This window comes from Malurus melanocephalus, unplaced genomic scaffold (assembly GCF_030028575.1).
Source record: "Malurus melanocephalus ecotype Western Australia unplaced genomic scaffold, MMel_1.1 scaffold_80, whole genome shotgun sequence".
NCBI classification, from domain to species: Eukaryota; Metazoa; Chordata; class Aves; order Passeriformes; family Maluridae; genus Malurus; species Malurus melanocephalus.
Genome location: NW_026623312.1, coordinates 292,107 through 317,143, shown reverse-complemented (window position 1 = coordinate 317,143; position 25,037 = coordinate 292,107). Strand labels below are relative to the sequence as shown.

The 25,037-nt window shown below is 39.9% G+C and overlaps 2 protein-coding genes across 5 annotated transcripts in view; both read left to right on the top strand.

The window, feature by feature from the left end:
• The window catches only part of APC (APC regulator of WNT signaling pathway), a 91,388-nt gene extending 81,625 nt beyond the window's left edge, over nucleotides 1–9,763 (top strand). For all 4 annotated transcript variants that reach the window (XM_057367504.1, XM_057367503.1, XM_057367501.1 and 1 more), the window contains one exon: nucleotides 174–9,763. In XM_057367504.1, coding sequence (XP_057223487.1) covers nucleotides 174–6,738 — 6,565 coding nt within the window. In that variant the 3' untranslated portion in view covers nucleotides 6,739–9,763. The remainder of the gene's footprint in view (nucleotides 1–173) is intronic.
• A 10,190-nt stretch (nucleotides 9,764–19,953) lies between these two features.
• Nucleotides 19,954–24,610, top strand: SRP19 (signal recognition particle 19). The gene is made up of 5 exons (XM_057367505.1): nucleotides 19,954–20,093; nucleotides 21,208–21,283; nucleotides 22,260–22,331; nucleotides 23,307–23,418; nucleotides 24,376–24,610. The coding sequence occupies exons 1-5, from the start codon at nucleotides 19,969–19,971 to the stop codon at nucleotides 24,507–24,509; spliced, it is 519 nt and encodes a 172-aa protein (XP_057223488.1). The 5' UTR covers nucleotides 19,954–19,968; the 3' UTR covers nucleotides 24,510–24,610.
• The last annotated feature ends 427 nt before the right edge of the window (nucleotides 24,611–25,037 follow it).

Sequence of the window (25,037 nt, the reverse complement as noted above, 5' to 3'; positions counted from 1 at the left end):
TTAACATTCAGATGGAAGCTAGTGGAAATATGAGGTATTTGCTCTGGAGAATTCTTGATTATCCTTTCTAAGGGCAAAATTAATTTCTAGAATAATAGGTTTCWGTTTTGCTTTGTCTCTTAGCCTGTTGAAATGCCACTTACAAATGTTTGTTTTCAATTACTCAACACCAGGCAAATCTTGCGAGAGAACAGCTGCTTACAAACCTTGTTACAACACTTGAAGTCACACAGTTTGACAATAGTTAGTAATGCATGTGGGACTCTGTGGAATCTCTCTGCTCGGAATGCAAAGGATCAGGAGGCACTGTGGGATATGGGAGCTGTGAGCATGCTGAAGAATCTGATTCACTCCAAACACAAAATGATAGCCATGGGTAGTGCTGCAGCCCTTCGGAACCTCATGGCCAACAGGCCAGCAAAGTACAAGGATGCCAACATTATGTCTCCAGGATCAAGCCTCCCATCTCTCCATGTGAGAAAACAAAAGGCACTGGAAGCAGAATTAGATGCACAGCATTTATCAGAGACTTTTGACAACATTGATAATTTAAGCCCGAAAGCATCTCACCGCAATAAGCAGAGGCATAAACAAAATATATACAGTGAGTATGTCCTGGATGCTAGCCGCCATGACGATGGGGTATGCAGGTCAGAGAGCTTTAATGCTGGCAATATGACTGTGCTCTCACCATATGTAAATACCACAGTATTGCCTGGCTCCTCCTCTTCCAGTAGAGGAAATACAGAAAATTCTCGCTCTGAGAAAGACAGGAGTGTTGAACGGGATCGAACAGTAGGTTTAAATACCTATCATCAAGCTACAGAGAATACTGGGAATTCCTCTAAGAGAATAGGAATGCCGATTTCTACTGCTGCATCTCAGATTGCCAAAGTTATGGACGAAGTAACAAGCATGCACATTCCACAAGAAGACAGAAGTTCTGGTTCCACTTCTGAAATACACTGTTTGACAGAAGATAGAAATGCCCAGAGGAGATCAGCCTCTGCCCATACTCACTCAAATACGTATTTTCCTAAATCAGAGAACTCCAACAGGACATGTCCTGTGCCTTATACAAAAATGGAATACAAAAGAGCTTCAAATGATAGCTTAAATAGTGTCAGCAGCAGTGATGGCTATGGTAAAAGAGGCCAAATGAAGCCTTCCATTGAGTCTTACTCTGAAGATGATGAAAGTAAATTTTGCAGTTATGGCCAATATCCAGCTGACTTGGCACACAAGATGCATAGTGCAAATCACATGGATGACAATGAYGGAGAACTAGACACTCCTATTAATTATAGTCTTAAATACTCAGATGAGCAGTTAAATTCTGGAAGGCAAAGTCCCTCCCAAAATGAAAGATGGGCAAGGCCTAAGCAYATAGTAGATGATGAAATAAAACAAAATGAGCAAAGACAGTCAAGGAACCAAAATGCAACCTACCCTGTGTACACTGAAAGTGGAGATGATAAACACATGAAATATCAGACGCCTTTTGGACAGCAGGAGTGCGTTTCTTCCTTTAGATCAAGAGGATCCAGTGGCCCAGAGCAGAACAGAGTAGGCCCAACACTCGGAATGAATCAGAAAGTAAACCAGTCTTTGTGCCAGGTKGATGATTATGATGATGATAAGCCAACCAACTACAGTGAACGTTATTCTGAGGAGGAACAACATGAAGAGGAAGACAGACCAACTAATTACAGCATAAAGTATAATGAAGAGGAACATCATGTTGATCAGCCTATTGATTATAGTTTAAAATATTCAACAGAAGTTCCAGCACCTTCTCAGAAGCCATCTTTTACTTTTCCAAAGACTTCTTCAGTGCAGCTCAATAAAACTGACCATATTCCCCCAAGCACTGGGAGCACATCAGCCCCCRCAGCTGGTTCAAAGAGGCAGAACCAGCTTCACCCAAGCTCTGCACAGAGTAGAAGTGGCCATGCACAGAAGAACGCCTCCTGTAAAACTCCCTCTATTAATCAGGAAACCATACAAACGTACTGTGTAGAAGATACCCCAATATGTTTTTCAAGGTGTAGTTCTTTGTCATCCTTGTCATCAGCTGAAGATGAGATAGGGCGTGAACAATCTACACGTGGCACAGATGCTAATAACACGCTGCAGATTGCAGAACTGAAGGAAAACAGTGGGGCTCTACCTACAGAAAGCACAGCAACTGAAATCACATCAACAGCACAACACATCAGAACAAAATCCACTAGACTTCAGGCTTCTAGCTTGTCTCCTTCTGATTCCTCTAGACATAAAGCTGTTGAGTTTTCTTCAGGTGCCAAATCTCCCTCAAAGAGTGGTGCCCAAACTCCTAAAAGCCCACCAGAACATTACGTACAGGAAACACCACTCATGTTCAGCAGATGTACTTCCGTAAGTTCCCTGGACAGTTTTGAAAGCCGTTCAATTGCTAGTTCAGTTCAAAGTGAGCCTTGCAGTGGAATAGTAAGTGGTATTATCAGTCCCAGTGACCTTCCAGACAGCCCTGGACAAACAATGCCTCCAAGCAGAAGTAAAACACCACCACTGGCTCAAGGAGTTCAAGTGAAAAGAGAGGTGCCTAAAGGRAAAGCATCTACTACAGAAAAGAGAGAGCCTGGTCCTAGACAGGCAGCTGTAAATGCAGCTGTTCAAAGGGTCCAGGTTCTGCCAGATGCTGATACGCTATTACATTTTGCCACAGAAAGCACACCGGATGGGTTTTCTTGCTCTTCTAGCCTGAGTGCTCTGAGCCTTGACGAGCCATTTATACAGAAAGATGCGGAATTAAGAATTATGCCTCCAGTTCATGAAAACGAGCATGGAAACGAAGCAGAACCTGAACAGTCCGATGATACAAAAGATAACCAGGAGAAGAAAGCAGAGAAGCCAGCTGAAGCAGAAAAAGACATTCTGGATGATTCTGATGATGATATTGAAATACTGGAAGCGTGTATTATTTCTGCAATGCCAACAAAGTCTTCACGTAAAGCCAAAAAGCCGCCTTCTCAAGCATCTGCTCCAAAAATACCTCCTCCTGTAGCCAGAAAGCCCAGCCAGTTGCCAGTTTACAAACTTTTGCCTTCACAAAGCAGATTACAATCACAAAAGCATGTGACTTTTACACCAGGAGATGATATGCCACGGGTATATTGCGTTGAGGGTACACCAATAAATTTTTCAACAGCTACATCTCTGAGTGACCTGACAATAGAATCGCCCCCTAGTGAGTTGGCCAATGCAGACAATGTGGGTGTGGGAGCAGAGTCAGTGGAGTTTGAAAAGCGGGACACCATTCCTACAGAAGGCAGAAGTACTGACGATTCTCAAAGAGCAAAAAGCTCAGCTGTGACTCCTGTGGGYCTGGATGATGACAAAACAGAAGAGGGTGATATTCTGGCTGAGTGCATTAATTCAGCTATGCCAAAAGGAAAAAGTCACAAACCTTTCAGGGTGAAGAAGATAATGGATCAAATTCAACATGCATCTTCATCTCTTAGTAATAAAAACCAATCAGAAAGTGAGAAAAAGAAGCCAACATCACCAGTAAAGCCTGTTTCCCAAAACAATGAATACAGAGCACGCATGCGAAAAACCACAGAGCCTAAAAGCAATGCTAGCAATGAAAGAGGCTATCCTGAGAACAGAGATGCAAAGAAACAGAACCTGAAAAATAATTCAAGAGATTTTCATGACAAATTGCCAAATAACGAAGAGCGTGTAAGAGGAAGCTTTGCGTTTGATTCCCCTCATCATTACACACCTATTGAGGGAACTCCTTATTGTTTTTCACGGAATGATTCCCTGAGCTCTTTAGATTTTGATGATGATGATGTTGACCTCTCAAGGGAGAAGGCAGAATTAAGAAAAGGAAAAGAAGGAAAGGAAACAGAAAGTAAAGACTGCTCTAATGCAGAGCAGTCTTCAAATCAGCAACCAAGTAACAGGACACAAGTCTGTCAAAAACTCCCAGCAAGYAGAAGTCAGATGAAATCTTTCTCTCAGTCAGCTAAAGATATTCCAGACAAAGGAGCAGCTACAGATGAGAAAATGCAGAATTTTGCTATTGAAAACACACCTGTTTGTTTTTCTCGCAATTCTTCTCTTAGCTCCCTCAGTGATATCGATCAAGAAAACAATAACAACAAAGAGGAGGAACCTGCAAAACATCCCGAGGCTCCTGAGCCACAGGTGGAATCCAACAGACCACAGACTTCTGGTTATGCACCTAAGTCATTTCATGTTGAAGACACTCCTGTATGCTTCTCCAGAAACAGCTCTCTGAGTTCTCTTAGCATTGACTCAGAAGATGATCTTCTGCAGGAATGCATTAGTTCTGCTATGCCTAAAAAGAAAAAGCCCTCAAGAATGAAGAATGACRGTGAAAAGAATAATTCCAGAAACACAGGTGGAATACTAGCAGAAGATTTAACACTGGATTTGAGAGAGATACAGAGGCCAGATTCAGAACATGGTTTTTCACCTGATTCAGAGAACTTTGACTGGAAAGCTATACAAGAAGGTGCAAATTCAATAGTTAGTAGCTTGCATCAAGCTGCGGCTGCTGCATCACTGTCCAGACAAGCTTCCTCAGACTCTGACTCTATCCTTTCATTAAAATCTGGTATTTCTCTAGGGTCACCATTTCATCTTACCCCAGACCAAGAAGAAAAACCTTTCACTAGTAATAAAGGTCCAAGAATTATTAAGCCAGGAGAGAAGAGTACACTGGAGTCTAAAAAAGTAGAATCAGAAAGCAGGGGAATCAAAGGAGGGAAGAAAGTATATAAAAGTATGATCACAGGAAAAGCTCGCTCCAACTCAGAAGTTGCAAGTTTGAAGCAACCACAACAGACAAGTGTGCCTTCAATTTCACGTGGTAGAACAATGATCCACATTCCAGGAGTTCGAAATAGTTCTTCAAGTACTAGTCCTGTTTCCAAAAAAGGASCCCCACTCAAAAACATGAACTCCAAGAGTCCCAGTGAAGGCCAAAGTTTGACTAGTTCTCCAAGAGGAGCCAAATCATCAGTGAAACCTGAGCCAGCTCCTGTGACTAGGCAGCCATCAGGGTTGAACCAGAGTGGATCAAGTAAAGGACCTTCTAGATCAGGATCTAGAGACTCCACTCCTTCTAGACCTCAACAGCAGCCATTAAGTAGGCCTCTGCAATCTCCTGGACGAAACTCGATTTCCCCAGGAAGAAATGGAATCAGTCCTCCCAATAAACTGTCACAGTTGCCAAGAACATCATCTCCTAGCACAGCTTCAACTAAATCCTCAAGTTCAGGTAGAATGTCATACACACCACCAGGCAGGCAGATGAGCCAGCAAAACCTTACAAAGCAAACTGCCTTACCTAAGAGTACTAGTAACATTCCACGAAGTGAGTCTGCTTCAAAGGGGTTAAACCAAGCTCTCAGCACAGGTGGATCAAACAAAAAGACTGACCTATCTAGAATGTCATCCACAAAGTCCAGTGGAAGTGAATCTGACAGATCTGAGCGACCTGTTCTTGTTCGTCAGTCAACTTTCATTAAAGAAGCTCCAAGCCCAACTCTGAGACGGAAATTGGAGGAGTCAGCTTCATTTGAATCTCTSTCACCTTCCAGGCCAGATTCTCCCACGCGGTCCCAACTACAGACCCCAGTTTTAAGTCCATCTCTTCCTGACATGTCTTTATCCACTCATTCATCTGCCCAGAGTAGTAGTTGGCGCAAATTAGCCCCCAATCAGAGCCCTACTATAGAATATGATGGGAGATCAGCAAAGCGTCATGACATAGCTCGTTCCCATTCTGAGAGTCCATCTAGGTTGCTGATCAACAGATCAGGAACGTGGAAGCGTGAGCACAGTAAGCATTCCTCATCGCTCCCTCGTGTAAGCACTTGGCGAAGAACTGGAAGTTCCTCCTCAATCCTGTCAGCTTCTTCWGAATCCAGTGAAAAGGCAAAAAGTGAAGATGAAAAGCAACATGGAGGTTCTCTTCCTGGACACAAGCAAAGTAAAGAAAGCCAAGCACCGGCAAAAGGTACTTGGAGAAAAATAAAAGAAAATGAAATTCCTCAGATAATGAATGATCCTCAGCATTCTTCTTCGGGTGCCACAAATGGCTCTGATTCCAAAACCCTCATCTACCAGATGGCTCCAGCTGTCTCTAAGACAGAGGATGTGTGGGTGAGGATAGAGGACTGCCCAATTAACAACCCTCGATCTGGAAGGTCCCCAACTGGAAATACTCCCCCTGTTATTGACAGTGTTTCAGAGAAAGGGGGTGTGAATGGTAAAGATCCTAAAGAGATTCAAGAAAAGCAAAACCCCGGGAATGGAGGTGTTCCTGTTCGTACTGTTGGCTTAGAAAACCGTCTGAACTCTTTCTTTCAGATAGACAGTCCAGACAAGAAAGGCACTGAAACAAAGCCTCTGCAGAATAATCCCGTTCCTGCACCAGAAATTAGCGAAAATACTGTAAGTGAGCGTACTCCATTCAGTTCCAGCAGCTCAAGCAAGCACAGCTCCCCGATCAGTGCTGTGGCAGCAAGGGTGACTCCTTTCAACTACAACCCGAGCCGCAGGAAGAGCAGCATGGACAATAGCTCTGCTCGGCCTTCACAGATACCCACACCGGTCAATAACAGCACCAAGAAACGTGACACCAAGTCTGAAAACACTGACTCCAGTGGAACACAAAGCCCTAAACGTCACTCTGGCTCTTATCTGGTAACTTCTGTTTAAGTGCAACAAAAAAATAAATAAAACTGATGTATTATATACAGCAGCTACTTAGGAACTTTGTTTCAAATGAAACAAAAAAAAAAATGGGGATTGATTTTTTTTTTGTCGTTTTTATTTGTTGTACATAGCTTTGATTCTTGTTAGACGGTCCTTGTTCTGGAAGCCATATTTGATAGTATACTTTGTCTCCACTGGTGATATTTTGCAGGAATACCTGATTGACAGTTTGGAATAATATTGCTAACGCAAGTGTATGTGTACAGTATGTTTAACATGTATTCCCATGTTTAACATGCATCCCATCCMATAATCCTTTGAATATTGCTTGTCATTGAAATCATGGAATAGCACAGATAGAGATGATGCAGTCATATTGCTTTATCAATAATTTCTAGATTACAGACCAACTAAACTACATCAGGGAAGAATTGGTATTATTTATGCAAAAAAATATATCATGTTCAGTATTTGTGAGTTTGTCTAACCCAATAATTAATCATGTGGCTGTGAAATTCACAGTAATATGGTTTCCGGTGAACAAGCTTTCCTAGCCTGCTTTTCTGCATGAATGGAACTGATGGTTCATTTTATGAAGTAATGATTAACATTTCTGTGGTCACATAATGTGCATAGATAGTTATGGTGTAACAATTTACACTGTGTTTGTGCTCTCAAAAAGAAAAGAAAATCAACAAAAAAACAACTGTGTAACTGTAAAACCTTGAACAAAATTATTTTACCTGAATTAGATTTTATCTTAAAGTAGGTAGAATTTTTTTGCTATGCTGTAACTTGTTGTATATTCTGGTATTTGAGGTGAGATGGCTGCTCTTTTATTAATGAGACGTGGGTGATGTCTCAACAGAGACTAAAATGAACATTTCAGAATAAATTATTACTATATGTAAGTTGTGTGTGTTACTTCTGCATTACATAAAAATACAGGATTTTACTTTGAGATGTCACCATATAATGTGGTTGTGTGCACTTAACACTTAAGGCCTAATCTGGGACAATCCTGMACCTCCAATATCTGTTCTTCCTTATCACTGGCAAATGGCTGTTGTAGGATGCTTTTAACATTTGCAGGATGAGGCCCTAGGTCTTCTGTAATATATTTGTAATTGAGGCAGTTTCACACATCTCAGGTGCATAACAAGGCTAAAGGCAGGGTATTTCCAGTAGCCACGCAGTATAATTGTTCTCATGACTGCAAGCCTGAAACAATATTATATCTATACAAATAATATTTGTAAAACAAAACATTTTTGATTGGGGATATAATGTAGAATGTGAAATAGTGACTATAAGATGAAATTTTGCTTCTATTTGCGCTCTCTGTGCTTTTTTTTTTAATTTATTTTTTAAAAATTATGAAGGGAAAAATATTGCAAGAATACCGTGGCAGCAAGAAATTTGTTACTGTAGTAGAAAAAGGATTTTATGCAAAACATGACATTTGCTGCCTCGAGCCTTTTTGATGCAAATATAGATTGTGCTAGAACAATACTGAAGAGATTAGTGCTTTAAAAACATAAATATAGTCTGAATTTAGATGAGAATTACTTCAAAGCAGAAACATGAGAGAACAGAACATGAACCATTCTGTGCATGTTTGAACAAACYGTGAAATGGTGTATCTCAACTGACTGTACTAAAGTTAGATTCTAAATAACTGATGTATCAGAATGCCCTGATTTCAGGAAGCCCTGAAACAGAGCAATTTACCTTTATGGTAGCTTTAACACAGTTGCAGAATGTATCACTTCTGTGGCTTTTGTACTTCTGATACTGAAACGAATCAGTTGAATTCATTATAAATTGTGTGCTGACTTAGGAACACAGTCAAGACATTATCAGCTGACGGAAGTCAATTTATATAAAAGCCAGTACCAAAAATACCTGTTTGGCAGAAGTGGTATCTWACTTGCTCTTTTGTTCTTTGCTTCCTGTCAGATTTGCCTGGAAACATGCCATGTTCCTGTATCACATGGTGAACCTGTTAAGAAGCAGCACTCCTCGTGTTAGCATTTGAAATATTTTGCATATAGTATCTCATTAAACTTTTAATATTAATGRATATTAGTGTCCTTTTAAAGATTAAATAGAAACAGATTATGTCGTGTGTTCAAAGTCAGGACTTACTGGTGGAGTAGAATATGGAACTCCATCCTTGAGTTTTAAAGGAAAGACCACTTTTGTTGTAAATGTCGTGAATTTTTGTTTTGTTTTGGTTTTTTTTAATTATTTTGTGCTGGGCTTTTAACAACTAATACAAAAATATATGACGTCACTCAAAATACTTGTATAACATTGGCATTACTTATTTTTTCTGTCAATTTCAGAATTAATGGTAAACTCAGTCTCAGAAAAGAAATTCTGATTTCAGTTCTGTAACTGAAAAATGACTGAAATCAGTTTTTTAATCAGAAGATAAGGTGAAACTATAATTGTGCGTATCAAACACCAGAATGTCTTTGAAAATTGTAGTGGCTTCTCTAAATAGACTTGGGGATACTTCATGATCATTATAATTGGAAAGTTTCTCTTAGTATCCTCTTAAGTAAACCTATATTTGTAGCAAAGACAGGCTAGAGAAACTTTCCAACTATAAGGATAGTGAGTGATACACTAAAATATGCTTCCCATGGGAGTTGTTAAATTTCCATTATAGAAGTTTTAAGAAGAGGTTTATGAAACATCTCATAGGGATGGACTGTAGTATATTTCATATTGCCTGTGTGCAGAGATGGGTGATCTTTTGAAATCTCTTCCAGATCTACATTTCTCTGATTCTTTATCTAAAATACTTAGTATCCACTAAGAGCCTTTCAGAATATTTAAAGACATCCATGATGTTTGATTTATGATGGGGATATAAAGTTATATTCTATAAGCTTAACTAAAAAACAGATCCCAGAAATATAAAATCAAAAACATAAAAAACTGTTGCAATAAGTATATTTGGTCTTGGATTTTGTTAATGTCTAGATTCATGGTAGTCAGATTTGATTTATGCTGCTAAAGATAAGATAACCTCTCTTTCCTTGGTTTAATTTGTATGAAGTTGCCACAGCAGGTAAGAGSACATTATTTATGTCAAGGCAAAACAAAGAATAGCAAGGAGCTAAGGAAAYCAAGACTCAATTTACTGTTCTTCTGGGATGCACTGCCTTTCTTTCTACTAATTTTGGTAGAACTTTTTATGACTTKTGCTCAGACTTTTATTTGTCCTTGAATTAGCTTATCATATCTAGTGCATACCAAACTTGTACTTAAAAACCAATTTATACTGAAAAATAATTCATAAAGCTCATTTCAGACTGTCTTATAGGTTTGTCCCCCTTGATGTGAAAAGTGGAGATCTGACCTCCCCAATTTGTAATTATTTTTAAAATGTACTTCCATTTTAGTTTCTTGCAGTGTGCCACAGTTAAGGTTACTGCTCAATTTCTGTGAAAGCTCTTCTGACTAAATATTGCAATCTTTAAAGGGGAACTAATCTATTTTTATTTTTCATATGCATTTCTTCATGGAGAGTATTTTCCCCTGAAAGATTAAACATAATGCTCACAACTCTGTCAGATATGACAGCTTAAAATTTCAAAAGCCTTGCCTCAGTTTCCTGATGAGATTGGAATATTGCTTCAAGCAGAATTTGGCTGCACAATACAAGTATAGTTGATGTTACAAATGTCAGTAAGCTGGAGTTTTCTTCAACATAAAATWATACCTTTAATGGCTTTGGGAAGTTAGCTGTTCCGTCTTTTTTGATAGGAGGGAAAGAAAAGGGACAGTTTCACAGAGGTATGTCCTRGGGATGTACTTTTCTTTTTTCCTCAGTAAGTTATATAAGCTGCACCAGAAAAGAGAACAGCTTGTGCACAAATTAATGATGTTTTGTTTTGAAGTATACCAGTAGACCACAAAACTGCAGAACCTCTATTTACTAATCTGGAAACTGAATTATTTGATGTCTGCTTTGGAGTACTTCATAATTGTAGATCCCCTTGCTCTCCTTAGCAAAGTTGATAGTACCAGACRGATAACAGTGTATTAGCTTCCTCTTTCTTCTGAAGGATAAAGATCCGTACTATTTCTAGAATTGAAGAAATGGCATGTGCTGTTACAAGAAGTTTTCCTCTCCACTCCATGCTCCTGGCTATGMATCCTGGCTCTCATGTGACCTTGYRGTGGACTTGCCCACCTCTTACCTGCTCCCCYGTTGGGGGTAGTAGGATTAGTGCTGCATTACTGTGCTGGATTTGCTCAGTGCATAGTTGGACAAATGCCACCTGAGCCAGCAAAAAAGGAAAATAAAGGAGCAAGGGCTGGTTGGAAGAGGTTGGGATAGTTTCCTTTATGGRTGGTTATTGGATCGAGCCATCACAGGCAATTTTAAGCCAATATGCCAAGTTTCAGACCTTCACCCTTTTTGACACAGCAAAAGCAAATTAGTGGATTTTTTTTTAAATTTTTTTTTTAATTGTACATTTTTGCCTAATGACCTCTAGTGCTTTGCATTTAAATACCTTATGTTGGGGTAAATCCTTGATCCTGGAAATTCTGACAACTAACTTCAGAAGTATTACATCAGTGTATAGRTGTGGAAAATATATATTTCTTCATCAGAAATATCTGCCCAAAAAGTTATATATGTAAACTTCTGGGAGACAGTTTTTAGATTTGCAATATTAAATTCAATGCAGTAAATCCTTCCAGTAAAAGGATTTATTGTAATTATTTGTTTTCTAGAAGAGGCTTGAAGAGGGAAATAACAATCCCTTTCTTAGTGAGGTCAGTATTGTAGGGATGATCTGGAAAGTGTTTAGGTGAACTCTTCTGACACGCTCTTCTACTTTTACTAGATGCCTCCCGAAATGTCTTCTCTCATCTAGCTTTCATGAAATAGTATGAACAGCCATAAGAGTGGCACTAATAATTGTGTGTAGACTTCCATTTAAACATAACTTCATACATCTACTGTAATGCCTTGCAAAGTTGGATCCACCTGTCCAACAGCTTTGTTCTTGATGAGATGTGTGATTTGGATGAAGCTGGGAATCAGAAGTGAAGTGTCAGTYAATGTAAAGCATGACTTTCTCCACACATTTAAAACTCCGAGRACCTTCTTGATACCAAATTTACCCAAGTGTATTCACTCTCTGGTTCCACCGCCATCTCCTTTGCACTTTTACATTTAACCAGAAGAGATGCCCACTTTTAATTTCATTTCAGATTACATGTAGAAATAGGATTCCTGCATCATAGCTTCCTGTATGCAGAATAACAGTTTGTATCTGTAAATGTGTTCATAGAGAATATTATGTAGCTAAGGTTGAGTTTTTAGTCAGAATGGTAAGTTAACTGCTTATGTGTTTGTGTTTGGTTACATACTGGAAGTGCAAGGGAATTTGGTGTGGTGCAGAAGAGTTTTAAGAGTTCACAACATAATTAATGCAGGTGTTGATTGTGATGCCAAGACACGTTTTCAGCTGCCAAGTTTCAGTTTACCAGATGTGCTGTTTACTTTAAGATTGAGTAACACCTCCCTAATACAGTTTTGCAAATTAGCTTTCTTAGGAAATTTCACATAGCTACAGGCTTATGCATTTGTGAATTTCTGTCACTTATAGATTTAAAGACATTACTCGRATTTTGCGGGTTTTGAAAACATCCTTTGCTTGAGTGGCTGTAGAATTGCAATTAGGATATCAGGAAGATGTAGAGGCAGCTGGTTCACTCAGTAAAATGCACTTCTGTCCAGAGCTCAAGCCATACATAAAAACAGTATATCTAATGCYGTACTTTTTGGTGGGATCTAATATGAATAAAGCTTGTGCTGGTTCTCTACAAGTAAACTGTCATCCTGTGAGATCAGATGAATTTTCCCACCTGTAAATGTTGTTTCTCTTGAACAAATTCAGCCCACAATTATCTTTCCTTCAGTTTGTTGTTTGCTTCTGCTTGAGATGCATTACTGTTTATATCCTAACTCTGTAATTATTTTCTTCAATTATTCTAATGTATTTTGTTTCACAGTATACCTATTCTGAATTTAGTCTTGCTATGCATAATTTATTTATTACTTGCAGTGTTATATAAAATTTCCTCCTGATTGCACCTTGTSAGAGTGGAATTGTTTTCTTGGCTAYTACTGGAAGTCAGGTGTCTGTCCATTGTATTGGAAATATAATGTAATTTTTAAAGGAATTTGTTGTTAAGACAGTTCAATAATTCAGTATACTAGAACAAATATGTAAAAAAAAAAAACAAAAAACCCATGCATTTTCATTTTAGTGTTAGTCACATTTCAGATAAATAAGTAGAAAAAAGAAGCTGGAAGATCTGGTTCACCCATAGAGATCTGTTCTGTGTTTCACCTTAGAAGGAACTGAAATGAAACAAAATCTAGTTCTGACACAATGTAATTCCATAATCTGTTACTTTAAAAAGTTTCACAAGAAGATTTATTTCATTGTGACTCMTATGCAAGAAGAGACTGTTAATTACAAAGTTTTTTCCCATAATGAATGAATTCTTTAGTCCCTGATTAGACTATTAAGGGAGCTAGGTCGATTAATTCCCAACACACATGCACAAATATATCTGTATTTACATACATATTTTGCACTCCCCTATTCACTGTAGACTTTGACTAAAGCATTTAAACTAAAAGAAAGGGCACTGTTGCTGATTACTGTGGTCCCTTGCTTTCTAATAGATGTACCACTCTTATACTGAGTTCTAATTTGTGGATTGATTAGCTGGTATCTTAATTTGAAGTTGATCTAGAAAAGCACATAAGTCTTGGTTTATGTGCAGAAAAGGAAATTGCCTTGCTAGAAATATTTTATTAAGAATAATAATTTTAAGTAGCATTATAACTCACCTCCAATTTGAAGTCACTAAGGATCATAAAAACAAGGAGATTTTGAGCGATGATTACATTAAATACAAAGAAAGGTAGGCTAAGCCTAATTCTGCCCTATTGTTTCTAATAATCCTCCATACAAAAAGCACATTGTTAGCAGGGGAAGGCTTGTGCATCTTACCTGGCTATTGCTAAGTTCTGTGATGGCACACATTCACACTGGAACTGTGGAAGAACACACAAAGATTTTTAAAAATTAAGCCAKAATACGTGTTATGAGAAAACTCACAATTTCTATTAATTTTTGAAGTAGTGTTTTGTTATTATTCCATTGGGTGATGAAAAGGAGTTGGCATCCTTTTTTTTATTACTACACTGAGCAGCTCAAGCACCATGATGAATTACTTGACACTTAAATGTTTTAAGTGTCATTGTTTAATCACAGWTGGCAGCCAAGCAGTACCCACAACTCACTCACTCCCCTCTAGTGGGATGGGGGAGACAATCAGAAGAGTAGAAGTGAGAAAACTCATAGATTCTGATAAAGACAGTTGAATAAACAGAAAGGGAAGAAAATTATGATCATGACAATAAAAACCATTGAGAATATATAGAACAAGTGATGCACAATGCAGTTGGTCACCACTTGCTGACTGATTCCTCAGCAATTCCACAGCAGGAGCCTCCAGTGAGCTTTCTCCACAGTTGTATCCTCATCACGATGCCATAAGGTCTGGAATATCCCTTTGGCCAGTTTATGTGTGCCCTCTCAATTTCTTGTGCCACTCAGCTCTTTTCATAGCAGAGCATGGAAAACTGGAAAGTCCTTGCCTTGGCATAGGCACTAGCTACAAATCTATCAGTGCATTTCCAACCTTTTCATACTAAATTCAAAACACACCACTGTACTATTTAATAGAAAGAAACTATCCCAGCCAAAACCAGAACATAAATCATTTGGACTTCTTAGAAGTGAAAATCTAGCTGAAGTGAAAGCCATGAATTCAGTGCAAATACTGTATTATTGTGTCACAYATGGATATGATTGATGGTTTCTTTTGATCTTGAAAGCTGACTGTACACAGCTGTGACTTTACACAGCTGTCAGCTGCACAAGGCTAAAACAAGGACAAGGAATGGGTGTAAAACTGAGTTCTGTACTTAAAGAGATACAGTCTTTGCAATCAGAAGGGATGAGGGATGGGTAGAAATCCATGTTTTTCCACTTTGCCAGTTCCCTTGTGGCAGACTAATAGGGATTTGGATAGAATCTTGGCCATGTAGTGCCCAACATTCTCCCCAGTATTTCAGTGAAACACTGTATATATTGTCTGCTCTACTTCCTACATTAATTAATGCAAGTCGAGGCTTGGATCTGGATGACATGATCCAAAAAACTTAGCTCCAAACACTGTACAGGTTAGGCCAGCTGTGTCAAGGCCACTTGTCAGTTGCTCTTGTGCTGCAGCAGTTACAGAGATTGAAACATTTGAGCCTCGTGTGGCTTTAGAACATCCCACACTCCTTAAATAAGCCATTTGTGTTTACAGTTCTCTACCATTGAGATGAACAGAAGTGATGCTTCTGCTGATTAATAAAGAATGCTCTGTTGGCCTTCTCTGTAGGATGGGCACGAGATAGTGCCTCTTCTGGAAACACTTACATAGCAGACAGTGTTTAGTATTGTTAAAACTGAAAGATACTCTGGATTTAAAATCATAGAATCACAGAATGGCTTGAGTAGGAAAGGGGCCTTCAAAACCATCCAGTTCCAACACCTCCCACCACAGGTAGGCACACCACTTGCTTTGGGAAAATGGTGTATAGTCTTTTAAAAGTGGCACATACCAAGATTAGTGTGATTAATTTTGCGTGTTGAAGTTTCATGGTACGTATATACCAGTTTTATGAAACTAAATGAAAGACAGCATCATTTTCTCTATGCTGTTGAAAATTCACTGTTGGACAGACCTAATTCACATGTGTTTGTTCTTCCAACTTGAGTCATAATTTATGAAGCATTTTTCATAATGAAAATAAGGGCTTTTTTTTCCCAGCCCTTATATTTTACGTAAAAATACCTTTTTGGAATTCTTATTTACAAAGACTGAAGAAAATTGTTCTCAACTTGCCCCCTTCCTTCAGTGACCATTGAACAAAACAAGATTTTCCTCTATATCCCCATTATCTGCAGTCTACTAAAGAGCTGTTCCACCAATCCAGCTAATAATTTCACTAGTCTTGTTCTTATATAGGTATTTACAATGTGTTTAGGTTATGCAATATAGCCTTTAGAAGAAGAACGTGAAGAATGCTAGGTCTAAACAAGCAGGTGTATGTCACACTTCCAGTAAAACTTGGGAACTGGGGCATCTTAAATCACCTACATTTTTTTTTTGGCTCCCACTTCCAGTTAGGGCATCTTCATTAACCTGAAGTCAATTGCAGCAACCTATCACAGCCACTTTGAATTTCTATTTCATATTTGTACTGGGTTATTGGGGTTTTTTGTTTTGGGGNGAGGGGTTTTTTAATTTGGTTTTTGTTGGGGATTTTTTTGTTATTTTTGTTCCCCAGACACCATTAACAGTAAAAATAAAGTCTCAATAAGGACACCTGACTTGCTGGTGACAATGTATACAGAGAGTGAATTCTCTGCTTTAGGTTCTTGTAGCGTAATTCTCATTCCCTTCCCCTGCAATAGCAGCACAAGGAAAAACCTCACCAAGTTATACACAGCTTTCCTGTGTATCCCTGCTACTATCCAAAGGCATTATTTGTGATTTTGATCTTWGCTGCAGATGTGTACAAGTCCTATCCTCACCAGCAATTGCACCTTCTCTTCATACTGCTTTAAATTGTTTAAAAGCTGTCAGGTGTTGAGTGCTTCTGAGTCCAGGGCCAGCAGATACTCAGGAAGTGCATGCAGCTACAGCATGCCTGAGCTGGAATGCTTTGTGACCTACTTCTGTCTCTGAGTTCCTCAGGCTGGAAATATGCAGAATTCAACTTTGAAATTTATTTCTTATGGCACTAGAACAAATGCAGTGATTGGATGCCATACACTCAATGAAGTCATTCTACTATGAAGATGAGGATTAAACTGACATGTTTCTACTCACTGCTTTATTTTAGGCATCCTGGTTTCAAGACACTGTGAATTCTAGCACCTATAAAGGAGATTGGTAAGTAATTAGAAGATCTGCAGAAAAAAAAACAAATATGTTTCCCCTGTGTGATCAGTTATGTTCACTGCACAAGCCAATCTGTAATTCCACAAACTCCATTTGTGAGAATTTGTGACTTATTTTTCCATCTGAARAAGATGTGGAAAATCGTTGTCTTCATACCCATTGTATTTCACAAACAGGCAATGTATAATCTGTAACATTAAATTTAAATATTGTTTTATAAGATAAGCCATTRATACATAGGCATTAAAAAACTGCAGGAATTCTAAGAAAAAATARTAACATGCAACTGTCAAATAAAACAACATTAATCAAATATACAAAACCTTTCTCACTGTCCTGAATTAGGGGAAGTGACTGAGARTAATCACAATACACAATGATGGTACTCACAAACTGAAAGGTTGTGTTCACTGCTTTTAACATACAGTCAGACCAGTGTTTCTCAAGGTGATGCATTAGAAACTGCTTTACAAACTGAGAAACTAAAACCACTACAGAAATCTAAGGAAGTAGTCTGAAGTAAATTTTTGTATTTTTTCATTAAGTTTTAGCCCATTTTTCAATTTAAAACAATGAAACTGTGGTAATGTCAGATAAATATTTCTAGTATTACTTCCTAAAAGATTAGATTAACTAGACCATTCTTTGATTTAAACATTGCTAGAGCACTGTCCTTCAGAGGAATATTTATGTTTACCRTTTTGGTGGGTTCAGACCCATGTGTCTGAGAAGCAAAGGGCAATGCACCTAACGAAAACGTAACAAGGTTTAGGATGACCACATTTCATGCAATGGTCAGATCATCAACATGCCCTGCACAAAGACAGTGAATAAATTGCAACCTGGTCAGCCCAAAGTTCACTGTGGACACACACTGAGCACCCCTCTTCTCCCTCACAGCCAACCTCTGTCTTGCTAAAAGCAAGTTGACAGAAGCAGCTTCAGCCCATGTTGGCTGATGCACAGATTTAAGCAGTGTCAACCTGGACAACAGGGCTATTCCCAAGGTAGAGGCAGCTCTTGGCACTTTTTAGGTGGTCGGGATCTCAATTAAAAATCGTTTAATAGAAAGACAAGTGTGAGCAAGTAATGGAGATCAAAAATAAAAACACTGTGCAAACAAAGAAAAACACAGGAAATCCATTTCCAAGTTAATGTTAACAAGATGAGGATGTTTTGTTGCTAAGCAACAAATTATATAAGTAATTATTTGTAGTGGATTACCTCTTAGAAAGCTACACTTGACTGTATCAGTCAGCTTGATGGTAATCTGGAGATAACCCTGCAAAAACCTGTCTTTAGCACTGGACAACTATTGCATCAAAGACTTCCTTATAACTGGCATATCTCATTTACATAACCTTGTTTTTCAGCTAAGGAGCTTGTTGAGTCATGTTTGTGAGCTGCTGCCAAGTCGCTGAGTTGGTCCCAGACAGCTGCAGTCGCATTTCCAAAAGCCACTTGGTCCTGCTGATGCCACACAGTTGTGCTRTTCGTGTTTTCCGCAGTGCTTTGTGCAGTGCATTCACTTCTGGCAGAATGAGAGCAAAGACAGAAGACAACAAAACTGCTTGTCATTTCAAAGGATGAATACACAATAACCTTTTAATCTGTTGCACCCTGATTCCTTCTGAGGCTTCTCTGTAACTCTTAACTCTTCYACGTTTTTATGAATGTTACATGCAGTTCTCCCCTGGGGGTTCCACTGCGTTGCAATGGGTCTCTACAMCCCCTCTTCAGTATTTCATTGCCAGCTAGATGTGTTGGTGGAGCAGAAAAATAAAAAAAAGATCCACCACCACAGATAAATASTGAACAGATACCTTCAGTTCTTTGTACTGGTACATAGCTGCTGTATGAAGAGTGTAACAGTGCACAAAATATGACCTGTGAAATTCACATGGTGCCTGAAGACTGAGGTTGGCAGGGACCTCTGGGTGTCAGCTGGTCCAACCACTGGTCCAGCAGGGCTACCAAGAGCTGGTAGCCCAGGATCATTCCCATACAGCTTTTCAGTGTCTCCAAGGATGGAGATGCCACCACCCCTCTGGGTGACCTGTGCCAGTGCTCAGTCACTGTCACAGGGAAAAGGAGTTTCCTGATGTTCAGAGGGAGCCTCCTCTGTTTCAGTGCATGCCCATCGYCWCTGRTGCTGTCACTGGGCACCACCGGGAAGAGCCTGGATTTACCCTCCTTGCACGCTCCCTGCAGGTGTTTGTGTACATTGCTGAGCTTTCTCTTGAGGATGGGCTTGCTCCAGCCCCTCTGTAGCCTGGGTGACCATTCASTGGCCTCTCTCCATTGTGTTCACGCCCGTCTTGTTCTGAGGAGCCCCGTGCTGGACCTGGCACTCCCGATGTGGCCTCTACAGTGCCGAGGGGCAGATCCCCTCCGCAGCACTGCTGGCAATGCCTCTCGCTGCGCAGCCCACACACCACTGGCCTTGTCACAGGGGCACGGCACTGGCTCATGTTCAACCCATGGTGTCCAGCAWGACCCCCATGCCCTTCCTTGACACGCTCCTTCCAGCTTTGCATTCCCATGCTGGTGCCGGGGGCTGCTCCTGCCCCGGGTGCAGGACTTCGCTCTTCCACTATTGAACTGCATGAGGTTCCTGTCAGCCCCTTCCTCCAGTCTCTCCAGGTTCCCCTGGACGGCTCCAGGACCCTCTGGGGTATCAGCCCCTCCTCACGGTTTGGTGACATCAGTWAAATTGCTGAGGGTGCAGCTGCCCCGTCACCCAGATGTGACACAGGACCCTCTTAWTTTTTTTTCATTAAGCTTTGGCTTTTTTTCACATAATTGCACAGGAAGCTGTGGTAATATCAAATAAACATTTCTTGGCATTTCTTAGACGGAGCATTCTTTGATTCAAATACAGCTAGAGGTCTGCGCGTGAAGGGCACCACACGGCGGCTGCACGGGCTCCAACAACACCTTGTGTGGCCCACCGCCACTCWGTCAGCTCGTGTTTTCCCGGCGCCTGCAGCCCATTTTTCACGGGTGTGTGTCGGGACCCTCCCGCACATTCCCAAAGCGCCCCCGCCACCATACCCAGCCCCYGCTCCCACAGCCTGGCGGAAGCCGCGCACGCAGCTCCGGAGGCAGGGACGTTGCCTCTTCTCATAGGCTGCGGCGCTTGACAGACAGCCCCGCTAACCAATGGAATTCCGCAGCGGGCGGCGGGAGGCGGGCTCTTTCCGCCGCCGTGGCGTGGGGCGGGACAGGRGAGGTATTGGTGTCATGGCCGCCGCCGCTGGCGCCGCGTCCCCGGCAGACAAGGAGAGGTACTGTGGGGTCGGGGCTTTCGTGGCTTCGTTTGTTTACGTGTCATTCAGGGCTCGCAAAAAGAAGAAGCGAGCGGAGCAAAGGGTGGTGGTTGGAATCCCTGTGGAGTAAGCAGTAACCACCCCTGGGGTGGGGGTGGTTGTTGATATTAAATCCCCGTAGTGTAAGGGATGGTGGTGGTTGCAATCCCTGTGAAACAAGGGGTGGTGGTGGCATTAGTCTGTTTCGGATGTCAGTAAGGAGACTGGAACTCCCGTGCAGAGCCCACAATAAGTGGGTTCGTAAAGAGGGCAGTAGCAAAGAATGGAGAATACCGCTGGAAAGGAAAAGGCCAAAATAGTAGGACGTGARGTGATTTGGGCTGGTTTTAGAGGCACGGAACGCATTACCCTGTTGTCATTCAGCTAAAATCTGTCTGCACCATATGTTTTACTCACTTTTCCCATTTTCTTATGYTCTCATAGATCCTCATTCAAATGAATGCAGGCCTTCTTCCACCTCTTCTTGGTCTCAGCAAGCTGGGTTTTAAAATTGTCTAATAAGTATAGTAGAGGCTCTGTCATGCTGATCCCATGTATGTGCTTGACAAGTTTAAATCTATTGAAAAATCTTAAGCAAGTTTCAAAGTGCAGTTTTTCAGTAGCCTTCATAAATATACCTAAATCTGGGTTGAGCCGTGTGTGAATTTAAAAAAACAAGACAAAACGAACACAGAACTTAGTTAGCTATTAGTGTAGTAAAATCTTTACAGAAAATGTTCTTTAATTCTTTTCACGGAAATATATGTGTTCACTTCCAGGTTTCAGTGTTGTAAGAAATAGGTCAAAAAGGTTCTGTTTCAGTCTCCTTTACTTATTTTTTCTGAGAATGGGTAGTGCCATCCCTTGTACACACAGTGCCCCAAAAAGTGGTGGGGCAGTGTCCATGATAATTCAAAGTGGCATTTGCAGCTCTTGTTAAGCAGTCTAAGGAAAATAAATTATTGTTCTAAGCTGCTGTGGGAACTTTTGTGTTGTAGCCATGACATTTATTTTTTGTTTTACTAGGAAAATACCGCATAAGCATTAAGGAGTTGATGTAACTTACTCAAACTCAACTATTTCCTCTTTTTAGATTCATCTGCATTTATCCAGCTTATTTGAATAACAAGAAAACGATTGCAGAAGGAAGGAGGATACCTATAGACAAGGTAATTTTGTGGGTAGCAGAGAAATAGAACRTTTTGTTTTGCTATGTAGTGGTGTGTGGAGAGCTGGAAAATACATCCCCCTTATCTTTCCATTCCCCCATGGCAAGTAACTCAGTAAGTGGAAATTACAGTATATTTGAAAGTAATCAAGTGCTAGCATGTGAATTTCATGGAAGAGTCCTGGACTGAAGTGTTTGCTTTCATGTGGGCAGCAGCTTGGGCAAGCAAGTGAAGTAATGAGGAACTTGATTCACTCAGCTTCCTACATAAGTTTGCAGAAGTTGAAAACAATGCAGAAAAGCTTTCCACCAAAGCAAAAATTACTGGGTTTGACTATATAAGCCTATATTCTGTGTCGTGTGCATGTGACACACAGATGTGATACTTATTGCTGCTTTGAATCTGCCCAGAAATAGTTTTTCATTGTGTCACTGCTTTGTAATAATTTTACCAAGCAGTTGTGGAAATAAAAAGGGCTTTTCTCCATGCTTAGGGTTGGGACATTTTCTGATGACAGTTAAAAACAAAATCTTTCTTGAGCATGCAAGGTGCCAATCAAAGGTTTACCTATGGGAGGAATCTGCRGCCCTGTGGTTAGAAATTTTCTGKTTTTTCCTCCCTCAGTCCTTGCTGTAAGTTTGCTGTTGCTGATTCACAGCTTTTGGTATCTTTGTACATACAATAACTGTTAATTAATTTCAGTTACTTTTTGTAAGCAATTCTTTAACTTGTCCCCTTGTCCTAATGAATTCTGTCTCATCTGTTATCTGTTTSCTGATGTCTTAGCTCTTCTTTCATTTTTTTAATGTTTTCTAGACCACAGCAAYACTGACAAATGACTCCTACAAATAGATTTGTCATTACCTTCTCTTTCCTTGTTTTGTAGTTACAGAGTGTAGGCTGGGAAATTGATAAGTATTTTTGTATAGTCAGGTCATGCTTGATGCTCAYTAATTTTAACACTTTGTTTCACCAGGCTGTTGAAAATCCCACATCTACAGAAATCCAAGATGTATGTGCAGCAGTAGGATTCAATGTGTTATTAGAGGTAATTTTAAAAAAAGTTACCATATAAAAAAACCCCAAATTTGTTACATGTCTGTTTTTTCATTACATCTTTTCTTATAACTTGCAGTTAAGAAGTTTTGTTACTACCTTTTCTTGCTTGGAATCATAACTGAAAATAATCATGAGCTAAATGTTGGAAAACTGATGCAAGTCAGAAATACCTCCGATCTCTGAGACAATGTCCCTTTTAAGCTTATAAAAAGATTTCTTCTGTGTTGCCWGCCTTCTTAGAAGACTGCCCTGGGTGCTTAAAAGTGTGTCAAAATAAAAGCTGTTTTTGCAGGCTGATACTCTGCAAATTAAGCTTTTAAAAAGGAATGTTTTTATTGGAAGGTGATTACCTTTGCAGCGAATCTTGCATAGAAATAGGAATCTGATAGTTGGAGTCTTGATAGTCCTTTGGAATTATGTTTCAGCCAGACAATGTTGGCTTATTATTGCAGTAATTCTTTCTCTCTAAATAGCTTGTTGTTGTAAATTTCTTCCTTAGGGAATGAGTCTGGATTTCTAGAAAGGTAACTTTAYGGGTCATTTCCTGAAGTAATAATGTAGAACAGTGTTGATTTTTCTAAGAAGAATACAGGTCCTCATCTAGAAGTGTGACTGATACCCAAAGCGTGGTAAAAAATCACTCAGCTTTTCTGAARTAGCTGAAGCGCACACCAGCTCTACTGAGAAACCTGTGATGTTTCATCAAGAATGAAGGCYGTAATTAGCCAAAAGCAGTAATTGAGACCTATCATTTGCTATCCCTAGGTGTCCACAAGGGTTTGTAACAGTGGAGATAAAACCAAACCCTGTTATCCAGACCACTRGGTATTTAAAACAGTCCCTGTAGTAGTTTAGTCACAAAATTACTCAGTTTAGTYACAAAATTACCAGTTGTTTTCAGCATTCCCACTGAAACAGTTGTGTCTTCAAATGCACATTATCATGTATTTCTCCTGTATGACAGAAAAACAAGATGTATCCCAGAGAGTGGAACAGAGAYGTGCAGTACAGAGGAAGAGTACGAATCCAGCTCAAACAGGATGATGGCAACCCTTGTTTACCTCAGTTTCCAACACGTGAGTAGAGTGCCTGGGTTCAGGCACTGTTAAAAAACCAGAAGGAGTTTAGTTACCAGCCTATTCAATTAATTTTAACTATTGTAAATCATACAGTTTTACATTAAATCTCATTGCCTGTGTAAGTTAACAAACTCAAGTTGCAGTGTGAGCATTGARTAAAGTTGTAAAGTGCTGCTGCCTTCGATGCTGCTGTTTCTGCAGCAGTATCATTGGAGGAGCTTGTGGGGAACTTTTGCTACATTGAGCAAAGCATCTGTTCAGTTTTAGATTAGTGTTTTGTTGACATTTAAGCAGAGTGTTTAGTGTTTAAATTGCTGTATTCCACTGTTTTCTTAGGCTACATATATCATCTGCGTGTCAGAGTGGATCCCAAATTGRTAAAACACAATACTTCAGTGTTCATGAGTTCAGTTGAGTTTTCTGCTGGCCATTTTCRTAAATTATCAATGAAGCAGCTGCCCTTAACTGATTAATAGGAATTACTCATCTTGAATGACAAATAATCTAGTCTTTTGCATTTTTTCTGAAGATTAATCCRTATGTAAAAGGGAAASAGTATCTATCTTAAGGAAGGAACAAGAGTGCTGGGTGTAAATGGCATAAGAGTGCTGATAGTCAGAGGGAGATGATTTAAAACGAGATTCCTTCTGGAAGACAGCAGTGCCTTTCTGAAAATGCATGTAGCTTTTGCCTGATCATTTTGTTCCAAATGTTTTGGGCTAGTAAGAGGTGAAGGTAAGGAGTAGCAGGAAGGATGCGGACTCTTTGGAAATTGTCAGGTTATGTGGCTTTTTCAGTCTACTGTGACATTTATCAGTCCTGCACTTCTGGGTTTTTTYCCCACCAGTAGTTTTTCACAAGCTCCTTGCCATATGGGGAAAGGAAGCAGATCTCCTGGGTTTTGTGTCCACTCTTAACATAGTAGGCATGCATTGATCTCTCCSTGTATTTTAGGTAAATCAGTGATGCTGTATGCTGCAGAAACCATTCCCAAACTGAAAACAAGAACTCAAAAGATGGGAGGCAGTGATCAAAGCCTTCAGCAAGGCGAGGGAGGCAAGAAGGGTAAAGGGAAGAAAAAGAAATAAGCTGGCATCTGGAATCGTTGTTACATCACATAGTTTTATTGCAACCAGATGGACACCTTGCTSCAACTTTGAAGTGAAGATACAAGCAAGAAGTGAACAGGTGAAGCTGCCTGCTTTTCTCAGAACTGGAATGCATGTAACTGCCTGGCATCTGTGTAACAATAAACCTCTTTTCACACATAGCCTGCAAGTATGAAGTTAGCACCAACTTTAAAAGTGGAAGAACATAAGAAAATGGGGTGGGTGGAAGAATTATTCTTTCCAAAAGAAATACACACCTTTTGAAATCTAGTTGCTTTAGTAAACCATTTACTTGTGATAGTGAAGCAATTGTCTTAATTCTATGCTATTCTGTATTAGGAAGAAATTCACCCCTGTGAGGGTAGTGAAGACACAGATTGCCCAGACAAGTTGTGGATGCCCCATTCTTGGAATTGTTCAAGCCCAGGCTGGATGGGACTTTGAGCAACCTGGTTGTGGTTTCACCCTAACTSGTAACTAAGCACTATCCTGCCCCTCCCTCATTCA